Source organism: Cetorhinus maximus, chromosome 6 (genome assembly GCF_964194155.1).
Source record: "Cetorhinus maximus chromosome 6, sCetMax3.hap1.1, whole genome shotgun sequence".
Classification (NCBI taxonomy): Eukaryota; Metazoa; Chordata; class Chondrichthyes; order Lamniformes; family Cetorhinidae; genus Cetorhinus; species Cetorhinus maximus.
The window spans coordinates 81,615,627-81,639,455 of NC_135884.1; the positions used below are offsets into that span (position 1 = coordinate 81,615,627).

Consider the following 23,829-nt stretch of genomic DNA (forward strand, 5'->3'; position numbering starts at 1 on the left):
AAACCACAGTTGTGTTCTGCCGAAACGGAACAGAAACCCAACACTGTATATATTTGAAAAAACTTGCCCTTATTGCTATTTCTTATGTTTAAACTGGACTCTTCCAATGAACAAAGAAAATTAAGATGGCTGACCCTCTGTCAGGGAGTTATCTCCAGCAGTCTCCAGAACAAAATAATTCTCCTCTCAGTTTCGGGAATATCACACCTCATTATGTCTAAGGAGCTACTAACAGAAAATCTAGGGCTAGTCAGGCCAATTTCAAACGGAGTTACAGGAAGGCCATTTGCATTTTATAAGCCAATCTTGCTAGCAGAGTCAGTGGGTCTGCTGAGACAATGGCTTCCCAAACACCAGACCCTCAACATAACTGGCAACCATTTGAACCCATAATGGCTGAGACATTATCAGTTCTGAAAACAAAGCTAATTCCAGACATTGGATAAACATACTTTTTTGAAGTCATTGTGGAGAAGAAGGTCAACTTACCCAAGACTCTGGCCTTTCGAACAGTTTAAAATTACCTTTCTGAGCTGCACACCCAGTTTTCTTTTTTACTTTCTAACCGACAAGCCACAAAGAAGCCGGCTCTGTCCAGGCTGGACAACCGGTCCATCTAACCTTACTCCGCTTGAAGTTATCGTACCATCGCCTACTGAAATGACTCAATCTCTGCATGCCTACTTCATCTCATGAAATCAACACCACCTGAAAAGTAAATCTTAACAATACCAGTCTTCAGCCAGCCGAACTCGAAACGCCTATGTGAAAGAGTTCCTTACTGGACTCTGGAACTCACGTGAACTGATAATCAGTTTTTCTGTGGTCCTTGTACTGTAAACCTCTATCCCCCCATTTCCTGTGTGAATGCAGAGTTGGCGGTTGAGGGCACTCCTTTTGCGGATTTTGAATGTGTGAAATAAACTAACCTTCTGGGTTAATCCTAACTCAGGTTTTCTGCAGATTATCAGTAAAATTGGATCACACAAAAATTGAGGGGTTGGGAAAAAATACACCAACGCATATTCTTTAAAACAAACTAATTCAAAACACCTTGTGTTTATAGACAGGTGGTAAGAGGAAAATCAGTGCTGTTTGAACCGACACCCTCCTGTCTGTAACACCAGTCTTAAGGTTTTGCTATAACGTCCTTGCTTTTGTACTCTATGCCTCTATTTATAAAGCCCAGAATCCCCGCTTTCTCAAACAGCCCAGCCACGTTCAACAATTTGTGCACATATACCCCCAGGGTACCTCCACTGCATGCCCTTCAGAATTGTGTCCTCTTTTTATATTGCCTTTCCTCATTGTTCCTATCAAAACGAATCACTTCACACTTCCCTGCATCTACCATGTGTCCACCCATTCTACCAGCCTGTTTATGCCCTCTTAAAGTTAATCACTAGCTTCCTCACAGTTCACAATACTTAGAAGTTTTGTATCATCTGCAAATTTTGAAACTGTGCCCTGCACTCCCAAGTCTAGGTCATTACAGATCAAGAAAAGCAGTAATACTATATAACCAAATTATGTCTGGAAGCACTTCTTCACACAAAGGCTAATGGAAATCTAGAACTCTCTCCCTCAAAAAGCTGTTGAGGTTAGCTCAATTTAAAATTTCAGAGCTGAGAATGATAGATTTTCTTTAGGTAAGAGCATTAAGGGATACAGAATCAAAAGGGTAAATTGAGTTAAGATACAGATCAGCCATGATCTAACTGAATGGCAGAACAGGTTCGATGGGTTAAATCATCTACTCCTGTTCCTTTGTGGGACCAATGAGTACACCTGCAGAATCTGAACCGGGCAGTTGGGAGAATGGCTTATTCACTCACTTTTCCCTGCGTTTTCTGAATAAAGAAGTGCGTTTCATGTCAAACTCTGCTCTTGCTTCTTCTGACAGAGCCTCATATTCCTCTTCACCCAACTCTTGCAGATAAATCCTCTCTTTCTTTTCTTGCTCCTTCGCCCGTTGCTCTGTTAATTGGTTCAGAGAAATAAAGCATTTATATAGGTGGTGTGATTTATGATTTAAATGCATTCCATATTAAATTCTATATGCTCCCCCTATGGATCAGTTACACCAGCTTGTATTTATATAGCTCCTTTAATAGAGAGAAACAGACAAAAGTTATTCACAGAGGTACTATAAAAAAATAAACTTGAGTAGTAAAGCCTTTCAAACCAGGACATTTGCAGGTTCAATAATAGTGGCTGTGTTAAGTTAGCACATTTGAGTCAGAGGTAGGTTTGTTACATTAACTTCAGCGTCCTAGTTTAAGAATGGGAAAGTCATCCAGGCTTCCTCTCCTTGCTCCATATGACAGCTACAGCAAAGGAAGAATACTTTTATGGGTAACAGGGTGAGGTGAGGACAGAATCAGGTTTGGCTATGATGCCTCACCAGCAACAATCACCATCTGAGTCCAAGTGTAATGAAGGGTCTTTTGGGCAGGGTAACAGGGTATGTACGTGGAGCAGTGCAGACAAGGATAACACTTTCAAAAGAAAACAAGGAGGGAAAACAGGCAAGAAAAGGGAACTAAATTTTCAACAACAATGAGATTACTTCTACCAAAACTGACTGCATGCATTAATATATTTCCCTGCAATCGTCAAATATTTGCAACCTCTGTAGGAACAGCTAGTGCGCCTGCAGATTCTAAGCATGACAACTGGATGGATCTCTTGTTCAATCAAGTTTTTCTGCATTCTCAAATATACACACCACATACAAAATAAAAATACAAATTCCAGTTGCTGTCAGCTAACTGGTTATTATGGATCATGAAGTTAGCAATTCCAGGCCATTCACCCATTGCTTAATAAAATGATAAAAATGTTAACATTTTGGTTGCCTGACTTCTGCTGGGAAATCATCTAAACTTCATAGGGAGAAAAAATAATCTAAGGTCAATCTATTAATCTTTCTTGTGGTATTCACAGAGGAAAATACTAAAAACCTCCCAGGAACAATGGAGAATTAAGGGACTAATGTAAACAAGGAACTGCAAGATGTTAATATTAGTAAAAAAAATAGAAATTAATGATATTTAAAGTTGATAAATCCCCTGGACCTGATGATTTACATGCCAGTGTTGAAAGAACTGGCTGTAGAGAGAGATGAATTGGTGGTCATCTTTCAAAATTCTTTAGGGCAGAATAGTCCCAGCTTTGCACTAAGTGTGGTAGGGGGCGGGTGAAACAACATTTTATCCGCCAGCTGCAATGACAGGTTTTCAGGCTGTATCATCCCAAACCCGCCACATCAGTTATGCATTCCCAGGAAACACGCGTTTTGATGGCGGGCGGGCTCTCATTTGCCTGCCACGCCATCATCTTGCCACTTCGTCAAGCTATATTTAAAGTCCAGCCGCAAGCACACATCTCAGTGCTTCCAGCATACGACTACTGCAAGGAAGATGTCCATGAAAGACAAAAAGGCTGCAGCCCCCAGGTTTAGTGACGCATCACTAGAACGCCTTTTGGACACCATGGAGACCTGCTGTGATGTCTTCTCCCCCTGCTCTGGCTACAGGTTGGGCAACGGCGTGACCAGCTAGGCTTGGGAGGTGGTGGCAGTGGTGATCAGTGCCAATGCTGCACAGAAGAGGTTGGCCATCCAATGCAGCTAAGAGGATGGATGACCTCATCTGTGCAGCCAGGGTATAGCAACTATCTCATCACACTAAACTCACACACTCAAGCCCATCACACATTTAATGGCATCTCACTCTCTGCCAACTCAAGGGACATCACCACCCATTCTCACATACATACCCTCACATGTCTATCTGGCCTCATCTCCTCTGCAGACTGCCTCCTTAGCCCTCACCATCTTGAGGCCACTTGCACAGATCAACATGTGTCCCCACACACACCCTGGGATATCCTCCTGCCCCAGTACAGCCCTCACCCTGCAGCCTCTTCCCTTGACTGAGGCCATTTTCCCCCCTTCGCCAGGTGAGCCCTAGCCCTGCAGCCATTGATCTAGTAGGTAGAGACTTGCCGTGAGCCCCACTAAAAGTGATGTGGTGCTTGTGAAGCCTGGCACTAACGACTGCGAGTGCTAACCGAAGCGAGGTAGGCAAACAAATGTTGAAGTCCCGAGCAAAATGCAGCCCGCCAGGTGCACGTCACTTATGTGCTGTTGTGAAACACCTCGGCATTTTCCCACCAGCGTGAATGGATGATCCGGCAGGGGGGGGAACAATTACGTGGGCAGGCCTAATAATGATATGCCGATGTATTACACTGGCTGAGGTTCCCGACATCCGATGGCAGAGAACGTGGTCCGTCATCAGCGGACTCAGTGGATGATCGCGAACTGGTTTCACGCCGTTGTGAAACTGATCGCGCCATATTATCTACTCACACCACTGAACACACCTGATGCTGATGGGCATGGGAAATCCCGGCCATAGAGTCTGGAATGATTCCTGCAGATCTGAAGGTAGCAAATGTAACCCCACTATTTAAGAAAGAAGGGAGAGAGAAAACAGGGAACTGCAGATCTGTTAGCCTCACATCAGTAGTAGGAAAAATGCTAGAATCTACAGTAAAGCTTGTGATAACTGGGCACTTAGAAAATAATGGTTGAATTGGGAAGCGTCAACATGGTTTATGAAAGGGAAATCATGTTTAACAAGTCTGTTGGAGGTTTTTGAGGTTGTAACTAGGAGAATAGATAAGGAGGAACCTGTGGATGTGGTTTATTTAGATTTTGTTAAGGTCCCACACATGAGAATGGTAAACAAACTTACAGCACATGGAATTGGAGGGAATATACTGGCATGCACTGAGAGCTGGTTAATGGACAGAAAAGAGAGAGTAGAAATAAATGGGTCATTTTCAGGTTGGCAGACTGTGACTAGTGGGGTACCACAAGGATCAGTGCTTGGGCCCCAGCTATTCATAATCTGTGTCAATGATTTGGATGTGGAGATTAAAGGTAATATTTCCAAGTTTGCAGATGACACAAAACCAGGCGGAAGTGAGTTGTGAGAAGGATGCAAAGGTGCTTCAAGGGGATTTGGAGAGACCAAGCGAGTGGGGAAAATTTGGCAGATGGAATATAATGTGGGGAAATGTGAGATTATCCACTTTGGTAGGAAAAACAGAAATATAGAGCATTTCTTAAATGATGAGAGTCTGGAAAGTGTTGAACTTCAAAGGGACTTGGATGTCCTTGTCCATGAGTCACTGAAAGCTAACATGCAGGTACAGCAAGCAATTAAGAAGGCAAATGGTATGTTGACCTTTATTGCAAGAGGTTTTGAGTGTAGGAGTAAAGATGTTTTACTGTAATTATACAGGGCCTTGGTGAGACCGCACCTGGAGTATTCCGTGCAGTTTTGCTCTCCTTACCTAAGGAAAGATATACTCGCTATAGAGGGAGTGCAATAAAGGTTCACTCAATTAATTCCTGGGATGGAGGGATTATCCTATGAGGAAATATTAAAAAGACTGAGTCTTTATGCACTGGAGTTTAGAAGAATGAAAGGTGATCTCGTTCAAACATACAAAATTCTTACGGGGCTCGACAGGGTAGATGGAGGAAGGATGATTCCCCTGGCTGGGGTGACTAGGACCCAGGGACAGTCTCAGAATAAGGGGCAGGTCATTTAGGGTTGAGATGAGGAGGAATTTCTTTACTCAGAGGGTGGTGAACCTTTGGAATTCTCTGCCCCAGAGGGCTGTGGAAGCTCAATCGTTGAGTATGTTTAAGACAGAGGGAAGAATCACCTGCTCCCGTTGGCGGTGACCGTGCTTGGCGGTGTGAGCGGACAATATGGTGGGAAAGCCAACAATCGGTTTCATGATGTTGTGAAACCAGTTTGCAATCATGTGCTCCGCCCGTCAATGACGGGCAACGCTTCCTGCCGCTGCACGCCGGGGATTTAATTGTAATACATCATCATAAGCCCAGCTAGCCAGAATAATCCTCCCCCATCACCAACCCCACTGGGTCATCCGGGCACATCGGCGAGAAGACACATCAATGTGTTTCACAACTGAACATAAGTAACATGCACTTGGCGAGCTGCACTTTGCTCAGGACTTGCAGGCTTTTTTGCCTACCTTGCTTTGGGCAGCACTCGCGGTCATCAGCGCCAGGTTTTGCTTTTAGGGGGCTCTTGGGCAAGTCTCTACCTACCAGACCAGCGTAAGGTGGGGGTGACTTTTCAATGGCTGCGAGGCTATGGCTTGCTTGGGGAAGGGTGGGGGGGGGGAACTGGCCTCAGGCAAGGGAAGAGGCTGCAGGCATAGGGCAATTCTGAAGAATGGGGGTATCCCAGGGTATGTGTGGAGACACGTATTGATCTGTGCAAGTGGCCTCAAGATAATGAGGGCTGAGGAGATAGTCTCCAGAGGAAATGAGTCCAGATGGAGATATGGGGGTGTGTGTGAGAGAGAGTGAGTGGTGATGTCTTGATTACTTGGAAGTGCATGGTAAAATCGGGCAAAGTCAGCATGGTTTCATCAAGGGGAGGTCATGCCTGACAAATCTGTTAGAATTCTTTGAGAAGGTAACAAGTAGGTTAGACAAAGGAGAGCCAATGGATGTTATCTACTTGGACTTCCAGAAGGCCTTTGACAAGTTGCCGCACAGGAGGCTGCTCAGTAAGATAAGAGCCCATGGTGTTAGAGGCAAGGTACTAGCATGGATAGAAGATTGGTTGTCTGGCAGGAGGCAGAGAGTGGGGATAAGGGGGTCCTTCTCAGGATGGGGGCCGGTGACTAGTAGAGTTTCGCAGGAGTCAGTGTTGAGACCACAACTTTTTACTTTATACATTAATGATCTAGATGAAGGAACTGAGGGCATCCTGGCTAAGTTTGCAGATGATACAAAGGTAGGTGGAGGGACAGGTAGTATTGAGGAGGCTGCAGAAGGATTTGGACAGGTTAGGAGAATGGGCAAAGAAGTGGCAGATGGAATACAACGTGGGGAAGTGTGAGGTCATGCACTTTGGTAGGAAGAATAGAGGCACAGACTATTTTGTAAATGGGGAGAGAATTCAGAAATCTGGAGTGCAAAGGGACTTGGGAGTCCTATTCCAGGATTCTCTTAAGGTTAACTTGCAGGTTGAGTCGGTAGTTAGGAAGGCAAATGCAATGTTGGCATTTATTTCGAGAGGACTAGAATATAAAAGCAGGGATGTGCTGCTGAGGCTTTATAAGGCTCTGGTCAGACCACATTTAGAATATTGTGAGCAATTTTGGGCCCCGTATCTCAGGAAGGATGTGCTGGCCCTGGAGAGGGTCCAGAGGAGGTTCACGAGAATTATCCCAGGAATGAAAGGCTTAACATATGAGGAACATTTGAGGACTCTGGGTCTATACTCGATGGAGTTTAGAAGGATGAGGGGGGATATGATTGAAACTTACAGAATACTGACAGGCCTGGATAGAGTGGACGAGGGGAAGATGATTCCATTAGTAGGAGAGACTAGGACCCGAGGGCACAGCCTCAGAGTAAAGGGAAGACCTTTCAGAACAGAGTTGAGGAGAAACTTCTTTAGCCAGAGAGTGGTGAATCTATGGAATTCATTGCCACAGAAGGCTGTGGAGGCGAGGTCATTGAGTGTATTTAAGACCAAGATAGATATGTTCTTAACATAAACAGAATTACCTGGAAAAACTCAGCAGGTCTGGCAGCATCGGCGGAGAAGAAAAGAGTTGACGTTTCGAATCCTCATGACCCTTCAGCAGAACTGAGTGAAGTTAGGAGAGGGGTGAAATATAAGCTGGTTTAAGGTGGGGGGTGGGGGGTTGGAGAGAGAAGTTGGGGGGGGGCTGTGGTTGTAGGGACTAGCAAGCAGTGATAGGAGCAGATAATCAAAAGATGTTACAGACAAAGGAACAGGGAGGTGTTAAAAGTGGAGATATTATCTAAGAGAATGTGCTAATTAAGAATGGATGGCAGGACACTGCGGTCTGTCCGCAAGAAAGACACAAACTTCCCTGTTGCTTGCCATTTTAACACTCCACCCTGCTCTCTTGCCCACATGTCTGTCCTTGGCTTGCTGCATTGTTCCAGTGAAGCCCAACGCAAACTGGAGGAACAGCACCTCATCTTCCGACTAGGCACTTTACAGCCTTCCGGGCTGAATATTGAATTCAACAACTTTAGGTCTTAAACTCCCTCCCCCATCCCCACCCCCATTTCCGTTTCTTCCCCCTCCCTTTTGTTTTTTCCAATAATTTATATAGATTTTTCTTTTCCCATCTATTTCCATTATTTTTAAATCTATACCTATAATACCCTGTCAGTCTTTCCACCCCAACCCAACTAGAGCTGTACTTTGAGTGTCCTGCCATCCATTCTTAATTAGCACATTCTCTTAGATAATATCACCACCTTTAACACCTCTCTGTTCCTTTGTCTGTAACATCTTTTGATTATCTGCTCCTATCACTGCTTGCTTGTCCCTACAACTACGTCCCCGCCCAACTTCTCTCTCCACCGCCCCCCCCGACCTTAAACCAGCTTATATTTCACCCCTCTCCTAACTTCGCTCAGTTCTGCTGAAGGGTCATGAGGACTCGAAACGTCAACTCTTTTCTTCTCCGCCGATGCTGCCAGACCTGCTGAGTTTTTCCAGGTAATTCTGTTTTTGTTTTGGATTTCCAGCATCCGCAGTAGTTTTTTGTTTTTAGATAGGTTCTTGATTGGTAAGGGGATCAAAGGTTACGGGGAGAAGGCGGGAGAATGGAGTTGAGAAACTTATCAGCCATGATTGAATGGCGGAGCAGACTCGATGGGCCGAATGGCCTAATTTCTGCTCCTATGTCTTATGTCCCTTGAGTTACAGTGAGTGAGGCATCAGTGGATGTGTGATGGGCTTGTGAGTGTGTGAGTTTAGAGTGATGAGATGGTTGCCTTATCCTGGTGGCACGGGAGAGATCATTCATTCAGTTTCTGCATTGGATGGCCAACCTCTTCTGTACGGCGTTGGCACTGACAACCTCCGCCTCCCAGTGGTGACACTGATGGACCTCCTGCGGTCAGAGTAGAGTAGAGGGCATTGCGGCAGGTTCCAACAGTGTCCAGAAGGTATCCCAGGGATGCGTCACTGAATCGGGGGGCTGCATTCTTCTTGGCTTTAGGGGCCATGTCTTCACTAGTGCCCTCCTGGGCTGGAAGCAATGAGAGGTATGTGCGTGGCTGCACTCTAAATATGGCTCCTGGCGTGAGGAAGTGGTGAGGTGGCTGCGTGGTGGGTGAATTGCAGGCCGCCTGCCAGCAAAACGGTGTGTTTCCTGGGAATGCATGATTAATGGGGCGGGATTGGGACGATACGATGGGAAAAGCCGCCATAATGGCTGGCGGGTAAAACGTTCTTTTACCCGCCCACTACCACACTCAGTGCAAATTTGGGACAATTCTGCCTTGAGAATGGTAGATTTCTACATATTAAAGCATCAAGAGATATGGGGATAGTGCAGGGGTGTTGAAGTAGAAGATCAGCCATGATCTCATTGAATGCCAGAGCGGGCTCAAAGGGCTGAATGATCTACTTCTGTTCCTATTTCTTATGTTTATCCCTTTTCCATAATCAAAGGGAGCAAATAGAGCCCCTAAGAACTGCTGCACATGTCTACCACTAGAGATTATGGCCAGGATTTTCCAGCCCTGCCGCAGCGGGACCCACCGCGGGGAATGCAGCAGGTCAGCCAAAAGTCAGGGACCAGATGATCCCAGCTGTGGGTGGGGCTGGAAGATCCTGCCATTCTTTCTGAGAGTGTCAGCCATGGCTCAATGGTAGCAGACTTGCCTCTGAGTCTGAGTCATAGGGTCAAATCCTGATCTAGAGGCTTCAGCACATAATCCAGGCTGACACTCCAGTGTGATACTGGCTTCAAGTCCAGTCAAGATTCATGGAATGAATATCTCATCTTCCTGTTGTTTGGACTTTTGCAACCCAGCTCCTACTGGGGATGGGCTTCCTGTTCAAAAGAAAATAAAGCTGCTATTAACTTGGCATGAAAAGCCAGTCTGTCAGTTAGGCCAATGATGATTAGTTTGAAAATTGCTAGGCCAGCATTTATTGCCCATCCCTAGCTGCCCTTGAGAAGGTGGTGGTAAACTGCCTTCTTGAATTGCTGCAGTCTATGTAATGTAGGTACACACACAGTGCTGTTAGTGAGGGAGTTCCAGGATTTTGACCCAGCGACAGTGAAGGAACGGTGATATATTTTCAAGTCAGGATGGTGAATGGCTTGGAGGGGAACTTCCAGGTGGTGGCATTCCCATGTGTCTGCTGCCCTTGTCCTTCTAGATGGTAGCGGTCATGGGTTTGAAAAGTGTTGCCTAAGGAGCTTTGGTAAGTTTCTGCAGTGCAATTTGTAGATGGACACTGCTGCTACTGTGCATTGGTGGTAGAGGGAGTGAATGTTTGTGGATGGGGTGCCAATCAAGCGGACTGCTTTGCCCTGATTGATGTTAAGCTTCTTGAGTGTTGTTGGAGCTGCACTCATTCAGGCAAGTGGAGAGTATTCCATCACACTCCTGATTTGTACCTTGTAGATGGTGGACAGGCTCTGAGGATCAGGAGGTGAGTTACTTGCCGCAGTTATGATATTGCTGACATGGCAATGCAGGATACTCAAAATAGAAAGTGCACTTTTCCCAGGATTTTGATATGCATGTTTCACAGAAAAAGAAACTGACTGTTAAAGTTAATATTTATTAAGATTGCTAGCGTTTTTTGCGGTGCCGTTTAGTACAACAGTCACATACCCTCCTCCTCTTGCTTGGCTTTTTCCTTGGCCTTCAGTGCTGAATATTCCTGGCTAAGGTTGATTAAATAGATGTGACATCTGTTGTTAATTGCTTTAAGTAGAGATGTGAGAGTATAGGTTTCACTGGGACTATATGTGCTTTCCAACCCATCAAATACAACCCCTCTGCAACAGTCGTTCAGCTACAACAGAAAATAGTGAAAAAGAACAAGTTAAATAATTAATTAAACATTACAATAAAGCAGGCTTTAGTATTGATTCTAACTTCTTCTAAGCAGCTAAATCCCAACAAACGATGATATTGACTCTGATTTACTTATTTTATTCATAAACCCAGATGTAGTTTTGATATGGTTTTTTTGTCACCAGACGTAAAACCTCCACTGAGCCATAGTTGAGCAAGGGGGAATTCAATTAATTTATAGTATCCTGCATATTCTAGACAGCAAATTGACAAACTATACAAGAATTAGACATCACATTTGGACTGGGACATTGCAAGGTTGATAGACAAAACCAATACAAATCAAGTTGTTTGGCAAATGTTTGGTTTAAATTGCATAATTGAATAAACAGGGCTGTGACTAGGATTTTAAATTGGCAAGGGGGAGGCATCTGGCAGAAATAACATATGCCTGAAGAAATAGGAGGTGAGAAAAAAGGTCAGACAAAGGCAAGGAATAAGGCTATATTAAGGATATAAACTGTCAGGAGGAGAAATTCATTAACTTAGTGGTGCAATGCAGACTTACGTCATTTCCCTAAAGGAAGGCAGTGTCACTAGCTGCTACCTGCATGGTTTTCTCCATTGATGTTATTGAAGAATGTTGCACAAGCAGAGGGGAACATCTAGGCCATAGTGATCACGGCATAATACGGTTTAAAATAAAGACACACTGCAGGAATTCACCAAAGCTCCTTGGACAGCACCCTCCAAACCCACGACCTCTACTACCTCTCTCTCTCTCTCCCCAACTCACTCTCTCTCGAATCTCTTTCGGGAGAGGGAGGTTGGAATTATGCCTAGGAGCAACATGCTTACTCTGTAACCTGTTTAGGTGATGTACCAATAAACAAATGTTAAGAAGATACCAGAGTATGTCTATTAACCAAGTCCCATGTCTACAATCCAAGTTAGAAGGATCCATCACAGAACAGGTCCCATTATAAATATTCACATCAGAATTTCGAATGGAATACAGGCGCAATTACCTGCTGGACCTTTCCTTGTACCTGCTCACTCTGCTGTGTGAAGAAGCCTTAAATATGTATCCCAAGGTAGGAGGAATTCAAAGCAATTGAAGCCTAACTAGAGAGATGCGCACCCAAGAAGAAAACTTGAAGAATAAGTTGAAGAAGCTTCAGTATAGACTTGGAAGTGGATGAATCCACCAGAGTGAGTGGAAGTCCATTGCAAGGTCCCTGAAGAAATTGCTGCAGTCTTAAAGGTTTTTAAAAAAAGGAAACTTAAGGACCAGGGCATAATAAACAGCAGTACCAGTGAAATGCAACACAGGGTGCGAGTGCAACCTTCTAAACATTTTGGAAATGCTGAAATCTCAGTTTTTACAAGAACTCTAAACTGAAAGGGAAATAGCTTCAAACACTCATTTAAATAAAGAGAGCAGATTCTCCCAAACTAACAGAGGAATAATCAAGTTCTAAGCCCAATGCAGTGCAGCTCAGTACAAAAAACACTCTATACCTGCACTGATACATTTGTTGCAAAATACAACACCTGCAAAGCTTTTAAAAAGATCTGCCCAGCAACAAGAACTCAAAAAAAAAGAGGGAAGTCAACTGCACCTCGCAACTGCAGCCTGAATATAAAAAAAGGTTACTGCTTTAAAGCCGCAACACATTTAAAGCGGTAAATACAAGAAGTAAAAAAACGGCTATGGACAGCAAATTAGATTTTGCTGTCGGGGCTTTGCAATAAGCCAATGCGAGGGCAGAGTGAGAGTTCCAGTGAGAGTCGGGGCTCTAAAAAAAACTGGGGCGAGGACAGAGCGAGAGTTCCAGCGAGAGTCGAGGATTTTAAAAATAACTGGAGCGAGGACAGAGTGAGAGTTCCAGCAAAGATCGGGGGATTTAAAATATAACCGGTGCAAGGGCAGAGCGGGGGTAAATTAACATTTTACTGGGCTCACTTAAGTGCCAATTTTGGTGCAGTAAATAAATAATTCAAGGCATGGCAGGGTTGTACATACCCGTCGAAGGCACATCCTGTACCATGTGGGGACTCCCGGACGCTACCCATTTCCTGGACAACTATATGTGCAGAAAGTGCCACCAAATGGAAAAACCCGAGCGCCGTATCTTGAAACTCGAGGAGCAGTTGGCATCACTGAGGAGCATTCGTGAGAATCAGAGCTATGTGGATTGCATGTTTCAGAAGGTAGCCATCCCGCAGCTAATGAAAGAGCAGGCAGAGAGGGACTGGATGGCCATCAGACAGACAAGAAAGGCAAGGCAAGTAGTGCAGCAGACCCCTGAGGGCATCCCACTTTTTAACAGATACTTAGTTCTGAGTACCAATGGGGGAAAGGGTTCCTCTGGAGAAAGCAGCGAGAGTCATGACAAGAGCACCATGGGTGGCTCCGCTCTGCAGGCAGGGAGGAGAAAAGACAGGAGAGCAATAGCGGTAGGGGGTTCTATAGTTAGGGGAACAGACAGGTGCTTCTGTGGTCGCAGACGTGATTCCAGGATGGTATGTTGCCTCCCTGATGCAAGGGTGATAGATATCACCGAGTGGCTTCAGAGCATTCTGGAGGGTGAGGGTGCACAGCCAGAGGTCGTGGTTCACATTGGTATCAACGATATAGGTAGAAAAAGGGATGTGGTACTGCAGGCTGAGTTCAGGGAGTTAGGAAAGAGATTAGCAAGCAGGACCTCAAAGGTGGTAATCTCCAGGTTACTTCCAAGACCACGTGCTAGTGAGTACTGAAATAGGAGAATATACCCGCTAAATGCATGGCTGGAGAGAAGGTGCAAGAGGGAGGGCTTCAAATTTCTGGGGCATGGGAACAGTCCTGGGGTAAGTGGAAGCTGTATGGTCTACACCTGAATAGGACTGGGATGAATGTTGTTGCAGGGAGATTTGGAGATTTGCCAGTGCTGTTTGGGGGGTGGCAGGGAGGGGGGCTTTAAATTAGATTGGCAGGGGGATGGGAACCTGAGGGCAGATTCAGATTGGACAAATTTAGTGCAGGGAGCGAGAGACAGAAAATTAGCAGATGACTCTGAAAGACAGAAGAACCAAAGGTTAAAAGGTTTACCGTGCAGGAATTTGTCAATGTTAAAAGATGTTTATTTAAATGCAAGGAGTATAACAAATAAAGCCAATAAGCTGAGGGCACAGGTAGATGATACATGGCAGCATGATATAATTGCTATAACGGAAACTTGACTTAAAGAGGGGCAAAAATGGCAGCTCAAGATCCATGGACATAGGGTTTTCAGGCAGGTTAGAGAGGGGGCTAAAAATGTGGGGGTGTAGCATTATTGGTTAAAGAATCAATTACAACTGTGACGAGGGATGATATACTAAATGAAGCATCAAATGAGGCTACATGGGTTGAGCTCTGATATAATAAGGGGGCAGCTACACTACTAGGAGTGTACTATAGATCCCTATATAGCGAAAGGGAGATAGGAGAGGTAAATATGTAGGTAAATTTCTGAGTGCAAAAAGAATAGGGCAATAATAGTTGGGGGCTTAAACTACCCAAATATCAACTGGGATACAAACAGTACAATAGGCACAGAGGGCATAAGATTCTCCAACTGCATTCAAGAGAGCTTTTTTAGCAAGCACATAACAAACTCAACAAGCAATTCTACACAGTACTAGGAAATGAAGCTGGGCAAGTGGATGAAGGAGCAGTAGGGGACCATTTTGGAGATAGTGACCATAATGCTGTTAGATTTAGTATAATTATGGAAAAGGATAAAGATAGAACAGGAATAAAAGTTCAAAAGTTCTAAATTGGAAAAAGACAAATTTTACAAAGAAAGGGGTGATCTGGCGAAAGTGGACTGGCTACAGCTATTAGAAGAGAAATCAATGACAGACCAGTGGGAGGCATTCAAAGGTGAGATTCTACGGGCACAGTGTAGACACGTCCCTACAAAGAAAAAGGGTGGTACTGCCAAATCTAGAGCCTCCTGGTTATCCAGAAGCATACGGGGTAAGATAAGGCAGAAGAAGAAAGCTTATGACAGTCACAAAAAACTTAATACTGTAGAAAGCCTAGAGGAGTATAGAAAAGTACAGGGGTGGAGTAAAAAAGTTAATGAGGAAAGCAAATAGAGCGTATGAAAAAATATTGGCAGGTAAAATCAAAGATAACCCAAAGATGTTTTACCAATACATTAAGAGCAAGGGAATAGCTAAGGAAAGGGTAGGACCTATCAGAGATGTACATGGTAACTTGTGTGCTGATGCTGAAGATGTGGGTAGGGTTCTCAATTACTTTGTCTCTGACTTCACTAAGGAGAGGAATGATGCAGATATTCTAATTAAAGAGGAAGAGTGTGAAATATTAGATACAATAAGCATAGTGAGAGAGGAAGTACTGGAGGGACAGGTATCCTTGAAGGCAGATAAATCACCAGGGCCAGATGGATTGTATCCCAGGCTGTTAAAGGAAGCCGGGGAGGAAATAGCGGCTGCTTTGAGGATCATTTTCCAATCCTCACTAGATACAGGTGAGGTACCAGGAGGTTGAAGGTCCACGAGCGTTGTACCATTACTTAAAAAGGTGTGAGGTATAGACTAAATAATTATAGGCCAGTCAGTCTGACTTCGGTGGCAGGAAAATTATTATAATCAATTCTGAGAACAGGTTAAACTGTCACTTACAAATGAATGGATTAATCAGGGATAGTCAGAATGGCTTTTGTTAGGGGAAGGTCGTGCCTTACTAATTTGATCAAACTTTTTGAGGAAGTAACGAGGATAGTATAGTGGATGTGGTCCAGCTGTATTTCAGTAAGGTGTTTGACAAGGTCCCATATGGCAGACTGGTCAGAAAAGTGAGATCACACTGGTTACAGGGGAAGGTGACGAGATGGATCCAAGATTGGCTCAGCGACAGGAAACAAAGGGTAATGATCGATGGGCATTTTTGCGAATAGAAAGTCGTTTCCAGTGTCGTTCCACAGGGCTCAGTGTTGAAGCCCTTGCTGTTTGCCGTATATATTAATGACTTGGACTTAAATGTGGGAGGCATGATTGGGAAATTGGCCGTGTAGTTGATAGTGAAGAGATATCCAGAAAGATATCAGCAAAAAACTGCGGATGCTGGAAATCCAAAACAAAAACAAAAATACCTGGAAAAACTCAACAGGTCTGATAGCATCTGCAGAGAGGAACACAGTTAACGTTTTGAGTCCATATGACTCTTCAACAGAACTAAGGAAAAATAGAAAAGAGGTGAAATATAAACTGGTTTAAGTGGGGGGTGGGACAGGTAGAGCTGGATAGAGGGCCATTGATAGGTGGAGATAACCAAAAGATGTCATAGACAAAGGTACAAAGAGGTGTTGAAGGTGGTGATATTAGCTAAGAAATGTGCTAATGGTGACACTAAGGGTAGAAAGCAGGATGAGCAAGGTACAGATAGCCCTAGTGGGGGTGGGGTGGGGGGAAGGGATCGAAATAGGCTAAAAGGTAGAGATAAAGCAATGGATGGAAATACATTTAAAAATAATGGAAATAGGTGGGAAAAGAAAAATATATATAAATTATTGGAAGAAAGGGGGATCGGAAAGGGGGTGGGGATGGAGGAGAAAGTTCATGATCTAAAATTGTTGAACTCAACATTCAGTCCAGAAGGCTGTAAGGTTCCTAGTCGGAAGATGAGGTGCTGTTCCTTCAGTTTGCGTTGAGCTTCACTGGAACAATGCAGCAGGCCAAGGACGGACATGTGAGCATGAGAGCAGGGTGGAGTGTTGAAATGGCAAGCGACAGGGAGGTCTGGGTTATGCTTGTGGACAGACCGAAGGTGTTCCACAAAGCGGTCACCCAGTCTGTGTTTGGTCTCTCCAATGTAGAGGAAACCGCATTGGGAGCAACAAATGCAGACGAGAGCATGAAGCAGCGCCGAAGCAATCATCGATGTACCGGAGAAAGAGTTGCAGTCCTACTCCGGCCCCCTCCCACAACTCTTTCTCCATACATCGATGATTGCTTCGGTGCTGCTTCATGCTCTCGTCTGTACCTAGAAAAATTTATTAATTTTGCTTCCAATTTCCACCCCTCCATCATTTTCACACGGTCCATCTCTGACACTTCCCTTCCCTTCCTTGACCTCTCTGTCTCAATTTCTGGTGATAGACTGTCCACCAATATTCATTACAAGCCTAGTGACTCCCACAGCTACCTCGACTACAGCTCCTCACACCCCGCTTCCTGTAAGGACTCCATCCCATTCTCTCAGTTCCTTCGCCTCCATCGCATCTGTTCTGATGATGCCACTTTCAAAAACAGTTCCTCTGACATGTCTTCCTTCTTCCCTAACCGAGGTTTTCCACCCATGGTGGTTGACAGGGCCCTCAACCGTGTCCGGCCCATCTCCCGCGCATCCGCCCTCACACCTTCCTCTCCCTCCCAGAACCATGATAGGGTCCCCCTTGTCGTCACTTATCAACCCACCAGCCTCCGCATTCAAAGAATCATCCTCCGCCATTTCCACCAACTCCAGCATGATGCCACCACCAAACACATCTTCCCTTCACCCCCCACCCCCCGGTGGCATTCCGCAGGGATCGTTCCCTCTGGGACATCCTGGTCCACTCCTCCATCACCCCCTACACCTCAACCCCCTACCACGGCACCTTCCCATGCAACCGCAGAAGGTGCAACACCTGCCCCTTTACTTCCTTTCTCCTCACCGTCCAAGGGCCCAAACACTCCTTTCAGGTGAAGCAGCATTTCACTTGCACTTCCCTCAATTTAGTCTATTGCTTTCGCTGCTCCCAATGCGATTTCCTCTACATTGGACACGGAGCCTTAAATGAGCCCGCATTGTTGTTTTCACCCATCTGCCCTGCATTAATAAAGTACTTTTTACATTTTTTTTTGGCATTGATTCTTCAAACTTTGGCAGGGTGAGCACAGGAGGTAGTGACAAGCAAATTGGGGGAAGGAATATTGAGGCCTATTTCCTAATTTACCAAGAGCTTCTCCTTTACTTTTCCTGCCTTGGCACAATGGCCCTTTACTCTTGTGCCTCAAGGCTACGCAGCCCCCAATAGCAGGGTCCCTCCCCTTGTACTGCTAGATAAGATACGAGGAAAAGCAGGTTGCTCTTGGTCATCAATGGATTAGCGGATATGCCTGTTATAAATGAAGATCCTAACCTGAATTACATTCTATTCTAAGTTAGCTGATCGCAACATGGGGGGATTCAATTTATTTCAGCATCCCTGGCCTAGAAATAGGGTGAAAAAAAATCAGCTCAAGCTGCCACACACTCCCCTGCTACAAAGTGAGAGAGTGCAGCATGCTGGGTAAGGATAGGATTTAGCTTGGCCATGATGTTGTCCCATGGTCAGAAAGCCTCGCAGCACTCATGGTCCATAACTGAAGATAGGTCACTGAGATGAAGTACCGGAAATTCTAAGATGTAATTGCACTCCAGTAAGTACAGTGCCTTTGGTAGAGAGGAGGGCGAGAAGTAAATGATCATATTGTGGCAGCCTGTTATATGAAATGTGTTACACTGGATGCTTTAACATTCCTGCATAGCACTACACTGTTCCTGCATAGCACCACACTGTACCTGCAACCTCTCCGTCAGAATTTCCACCATTACGTCATCTGGCAATTGACAACTCATTAGGTTCGTCTCCCCAACCATGCTTGCAGTGATACTCATTGGCTGCTGTGCTACAGGACCAATTGTGGAGATCTACGCATTTTAGAAAATAGTGAAGATTACTTGCAATTAGAACAAAATACATTTCCGTATAAATGCTACAACATTAACACTTAGCCTAGGAACATTACTCAGCAATCATGTCACAAAATCTTACCTTAAATCTTCTAATACGCTGACTGTGAAACAGAAATAAAAATCTAACACATCACAAACAATACTCATAATTCATAGCAGAAGTGACCATTTTATTTGAATTTAGCCAGCAATAACACGGAGCTGTGTACACGCATGCCTCACTTTGGACAGCCCAGTTAGTGGATGCCCTCCCTGGAGATTTTGAGCAATGAAAAATATACGGAAACAGTCTGGGTTTTCCTGCGATGGGTTTTTGAAAGAAATTCCAAACCCCCTCCTCCATCCCATCGGGATCTGAAGTGGAAAAGAGGTTACAACTGCATCATCAAACAAGAGTTACCCACTCTCCTACCCCTGCAGATAACAGAATTCACAGCAAAACAAGTTCCCAATTCAAAAATATCTGGCTTAATTATCAGCAAATACACTCATTGATTACACATTTTTAAGGCTTCCACACAGTTTGCAGCAGCCACCTGTAAATTGCATATTAATTGTGTTTAATTGTACACAAGTGGTGGATATTAAATGGGCATTCACTTGTGCCCCTGTACAGACAGAGACTGAATCCGTGGTTGGTCAGGTTAGGAGGTGCATGCTTGTGATAAGTAGCTCTGTAAATAAATGTTTATAAAAGTGTTTAAAGTTTAGCTTCAGTTCTATCCTTCAGCAACAGGTTTTCTGGCAGAGAATAGTTGCTTAAAAGTGAAGGTTGGAAGCTAAGAAAAGATTTTTCAGACACAAAACTGACCGTTGTGAGAAATGATAGAAAGCAAGTGTAAATTGTTGGGGTATGTTTATCCTCTGATGTTCTTGGAGTCTGAACCATATGACTAGTGGAAGAATGAAGTGGGTAACATGGACCTGGATTTCCACCAAAGAGGAAACAGTCCTTGATGTTGTCACCTCCTACAAAAAGTAAAATCAGAAAGTAATGTATTTTGTGAGCTGGATGCCCATCTGTTGGACATGATGAACGTTTGGATCTTCCATTAGTGTTCTTGGATGATATTTACAAGAAAATTGATCTGTTAAATGCCTATGAAGTATGGTCAGGCGTTGATAGATTTTGGAAAATAGGCAATCATTTCATGGAAGAATATATCATAGACAATAAAAGATTGTATAAAAGATTGACAAGATTCAATTTGGGGATCCCTAGAACAGTACAGCCATTTAAATTGCTAGAAAGTCTGAAGTGTCCCATGGACAGGCTGCTGGTTCTAAGTGGTGTTTGGTTCTCAGAGAGATGGGCCCTGTTGTATGAACTATCTGCTGCTTTGAAAAGAACCTGGGGAAACAGTCGTTTTCTTCAGACCTCATGGAACAAACGGGTCATTCTGCAATGCCACAAAGAAAACAGGGCCAGGATTTCCTTGCCCGCTGGCGTTGGACGTGTTTGGTGGCGTGAGCGGACAAAATGGCGCAATCGGTTTCACGATGGCATGAAACTAGTTCGCGATTGTCCGCTCGGTGTTCTCTGCCATCGGACATCGGGAACCTCATTGTAACACATCAGTATATCATTAGGGGGCGGGAGTCCGGAGGGGGTGGTGGTGGGAGGATTGGGGGGAGGGGCGGGTTTCCTGGGTGGGGGAAGGGGTGCGAAGGGGGAAAGGGGGAGATGTGCAGGTGAACATGTACAGGAGGGGTTGGATAGGTCCATGTTTGCCTCTTGGGGAGCAAACTGAAGTGGGCGTGGTATGGACAAAGGGTGAGAATGACCAAGGGCAGAGTGAGGCAGTAGGGTGGGAAGGTGAGGGTTCAATGGTGGTGATAAAAGGGACGGTGAAGATGGTTAGTGGGGTCCAAGTGTGGGAAGGAGGAGGTCGGGGAGATGAATGTGGATGGAAGTGGGATTTTTGGGAAGGAAGGGAATGTGCATGTTCACCTGGACATCCCTGAAGGAAGAGGGTTGGGGCTGGTAGATAATGGAGGGGAGGTGGAATGTGATGCCGGGTGGGGTGGTCAACTGTGATGGGAGAAAGGAAATGGGTGACTGAGGGAGGATAAAGGACGGGGGAGCGAAAGTAAAACCGAATTAGCACCATGCTGTCCAAATCGAAAATGAAACGAGAGTCGTGTTGGGCGAGATCAGGTGCTGCATGGGAGTGTGATTGGTGGGTGGGTGGAAATGCAGGTCAGCTCAGACGGACAACTGAAAGTGAACCCCAGCAGGCAGTATCCAAAGTACTCAGGACATTGAGATGAATGTGAAACTTGAAGAATCCACGTGCATGAGAGAGTGCTTGCACGAGGCTCCGAAAGGCCCTGCCACACACACTTCTCCCTCCAGAATCACTTGGCTGGCTGCTCCCTCTACGGTGAATGATCTTCCAGGCAGCTTACTTCCACCTCTTCACTGGAGGAGATCTCGCTGCAGATGAGGATGTGGATGAAGCTGAGGGACTGGCTGGCTGAGGGTGTTGGTCCCTTGGCAGAGCTCACTGTGAACCAAAGTAGAGATAAGTAGTGCATGGCAGCAGAGTCAAAAGCAGGGTAGAGAGCACTCACAATTGTGTTGAGGGAGGGATGATGTGGTGTAGGATCCTCAGGTGGGTGTTCGCCGCTGACCTCACCACCGCCACAGGCAGGGTCCATGTCCTCACCAGTCAGCACGATGGCACGCTCCTCAAAATGAGTGAGGAGTCTAATGTGGGCCCCTCCACCCCCAGTCTGGGACCTCTCCCTGCTGATGTGAGCCAGCTTCTTCTGCATGAAAACAGATGGAGAGAGTGTGAGCAGGGCACATGGCACTGCATGGAATGTTTATGTGGTGAGCAGAGACATTGACAGGAATGAGGACGTGAGCTTGAGAGGATATGAGTCTGATAGGGGTGTGAGGGTATGTGTGAGAGTTAGTGGTGCTGTCCTTTGACGTGTGGGATCCCTGTGGATGTGTGATGGGTTTGTGAGTGTGTGAGTTGAGAGTCGTGAGAAGGGTGAGTTACCATGGCAGAACAGATGAGACCATTCATCCTGTAGTGGCACTGGATGGCTGTCCTCTTTTCTGCAGGGCACTGGCGCTGACCACCACTTCCACCATCTCCTGCCTGGTTGGTAACGCCACTGCCCATCCTGTGGCCAGAGCTGGGGTAGAGGACATCACGGCAGGCCTCCACAGCATCCAAAAGGCATTCCAGTGATGTGTCATTAAACCTGGGGGCTGCAGTCAACTTGCCTTTTGTGGAAATCTTCCCTGCAGTGGTTGTGGGCTGGAAGCACTGAGGTGTGTGTGCACAGCTGGACTTTAAATATGCCGTCCGGCGTGATAAAGCGGTGAAGTGATGGTGGACGGGCGAAGAGAGCCTGCCCGCCATCAAAACGGCATGTTTCCCAGGAATGCATAAATAATGTGGCGGGTTTAGGACACTACGGACTGAAAATCTGCCATCGTGGCCGGCAGGTAAAACGACGCTTTACCCACCTGCGACTGCACTTAGTACAAATCTGGGATGATTCTGCCCGAGGACTCAATGGTCGCCAATTTTGAACTGGCCAAAAAACTCAACACAGGGATCAATACTATGGAAGGCTAAATAAGGTTAGCACTTTTAGCAGATCTGTAAGCAGCAATAATAGGTGTATGAATCCCAGCAATGCCCAAGGAAGAGGTAATAGTTGCTTCAGGTATGACTTGAAGTATTATTATGTGGTGAACTGCCCAAAGCCTGGAGCAGAGTCCTTGAAAAGATGCATAATGAAGAGAATTCTAAAGAAGCGGGTGAACATAATAATGAATCTGAAAAAATTATACTGGTCACGAGGAGTTTTAGTCCTGTGATCAATGTGTTAGTTGCAAACTCCTTTAACTATACGTTGCTAAATAGTGTTCTAAACTACTGTGTTGATAAATTGGATAAAATAACAGCTCAGGACTTCCAAGGAGTGCTAAACACCATCGAATTGCCACTTCACTCCCTCTTACTTAGCGAGGTTGGGAGCTGCACCTTTCTCACCCGATCTTCCATCCTGGGCCTGTTGTGAAATGTGCAGTGCAGCTGTTCTGGATTCCTTCCAATGTAGTGCAGCAACATCAGGGGAAGTGAAGCCGCGCCCCCTTTTTTACATCTCTAGCTGCCATGAAGCAGTTAAGTTTAAAGGTCCCAGCCACTTTGAGAAGCCAGTGAGAAGGTAAGTGTGCAAAGTAAGTGGTGAGGGGGTGGTAGGGGTGGTCACGTTGGTTGGGAGGTGGGTGTTGGGTAGCCGAGGGCTGGGGTAAACAGGTGATTGGGGGTGGAGGATAGTCGAGTGGTTGAGGGGTTGGGTGGTCAGGGTGGGTTGGGTCACCAGGAGTTGGGAGAAGTCAAGTGGTTGGGGGATGGGGGGGGGTAGTTGAGTGACCGGCCGGGTAGTTGGGGGATGGGAGTGTCAGTTGGTTGGGTGTAGTCAGGTGGTCAGGGGATGGGGGTTAGTTGGGTGGTTGGGGGTGGGGGGTAGTCAGGGTGTGGGGTCCAGGAGTCAATGGAGGTGGGGGGGTAATCGGGAGGGTCCAATAGGGGGTCAGGGGCATCTGTGCCATAGATACCCAGGAGTTAGAAATAGTTAAGTCCCCAATTTAATTCGGAGTGTCGGATGGTTCCAGGTGCAGGGTAATTGGCCATCAGAAGTATAAACTTCCCGGGCAATTACCATGCACCTGGCAACTTCCAGGGGGTGTCCTCCAGCACATCTTCTGGGGTATCTCCGAGGTATGACCCACCCCCACACCCCCCCACCCCACCCCCACACCCCCCCACCCCACCCCCACACCCCCCCCACCCCACCCCCACACCCCCCCCACCCCACCCCCACACCCCCCCCACCCCACCCCCACACCCCCCCCACCCCACCCCCACACCCCCCCCACCCCACCCCCACACCCCCCCCACCCCACCCCCACACCCCCCCCACCCCACCCCCACACCCCCCCCACCCCACCCCCACACCCCCCCCACCCCACACCCACACCCCCCCACCCCACCCCCACACCCCCCCCACCCCACCCCCACCACCCCACACCCCACCCCCCACCCTCACACCCCACCCCCCACCCTCACACCCCACCCTCACACCCCACCCC

The 23,829-nt window shown here is 46.1% G+C and overlaps 1 protein-coding gene across 1 annotated transcript in view; it reads right to left on the bottom strand.

Annotated features, from left to right (window-relative positions):
* LOC144682290 (hydrocephalus-inducing protein homolog) overlaps window positions 1-23,829 on the bottom strand; it is a 151,962-nt gene that overhangs the window by 37,150 nt on the left and 90,983 nt on the right. Inside the window, exons 12-14 of the mRNA XM_078544766.1 lie at window positions 18,534-18,662; window positions 10,745-10,928; window positions 1,836-1,977 (exon numbers count right to left, since the gene is read on the bottom strand). Coding sequence (XP_078400892.1) covers window positions 1,836-1,977; window positions 10,745-10,928; window positions 18,534-18,662 — 455 coding nt within the window. The remainder of the gene's footprint in view (window positions 1-1,835; window positions 1,978-10,744; window positions 10,929-18,533; window positions 18,663-23,829) is intronic.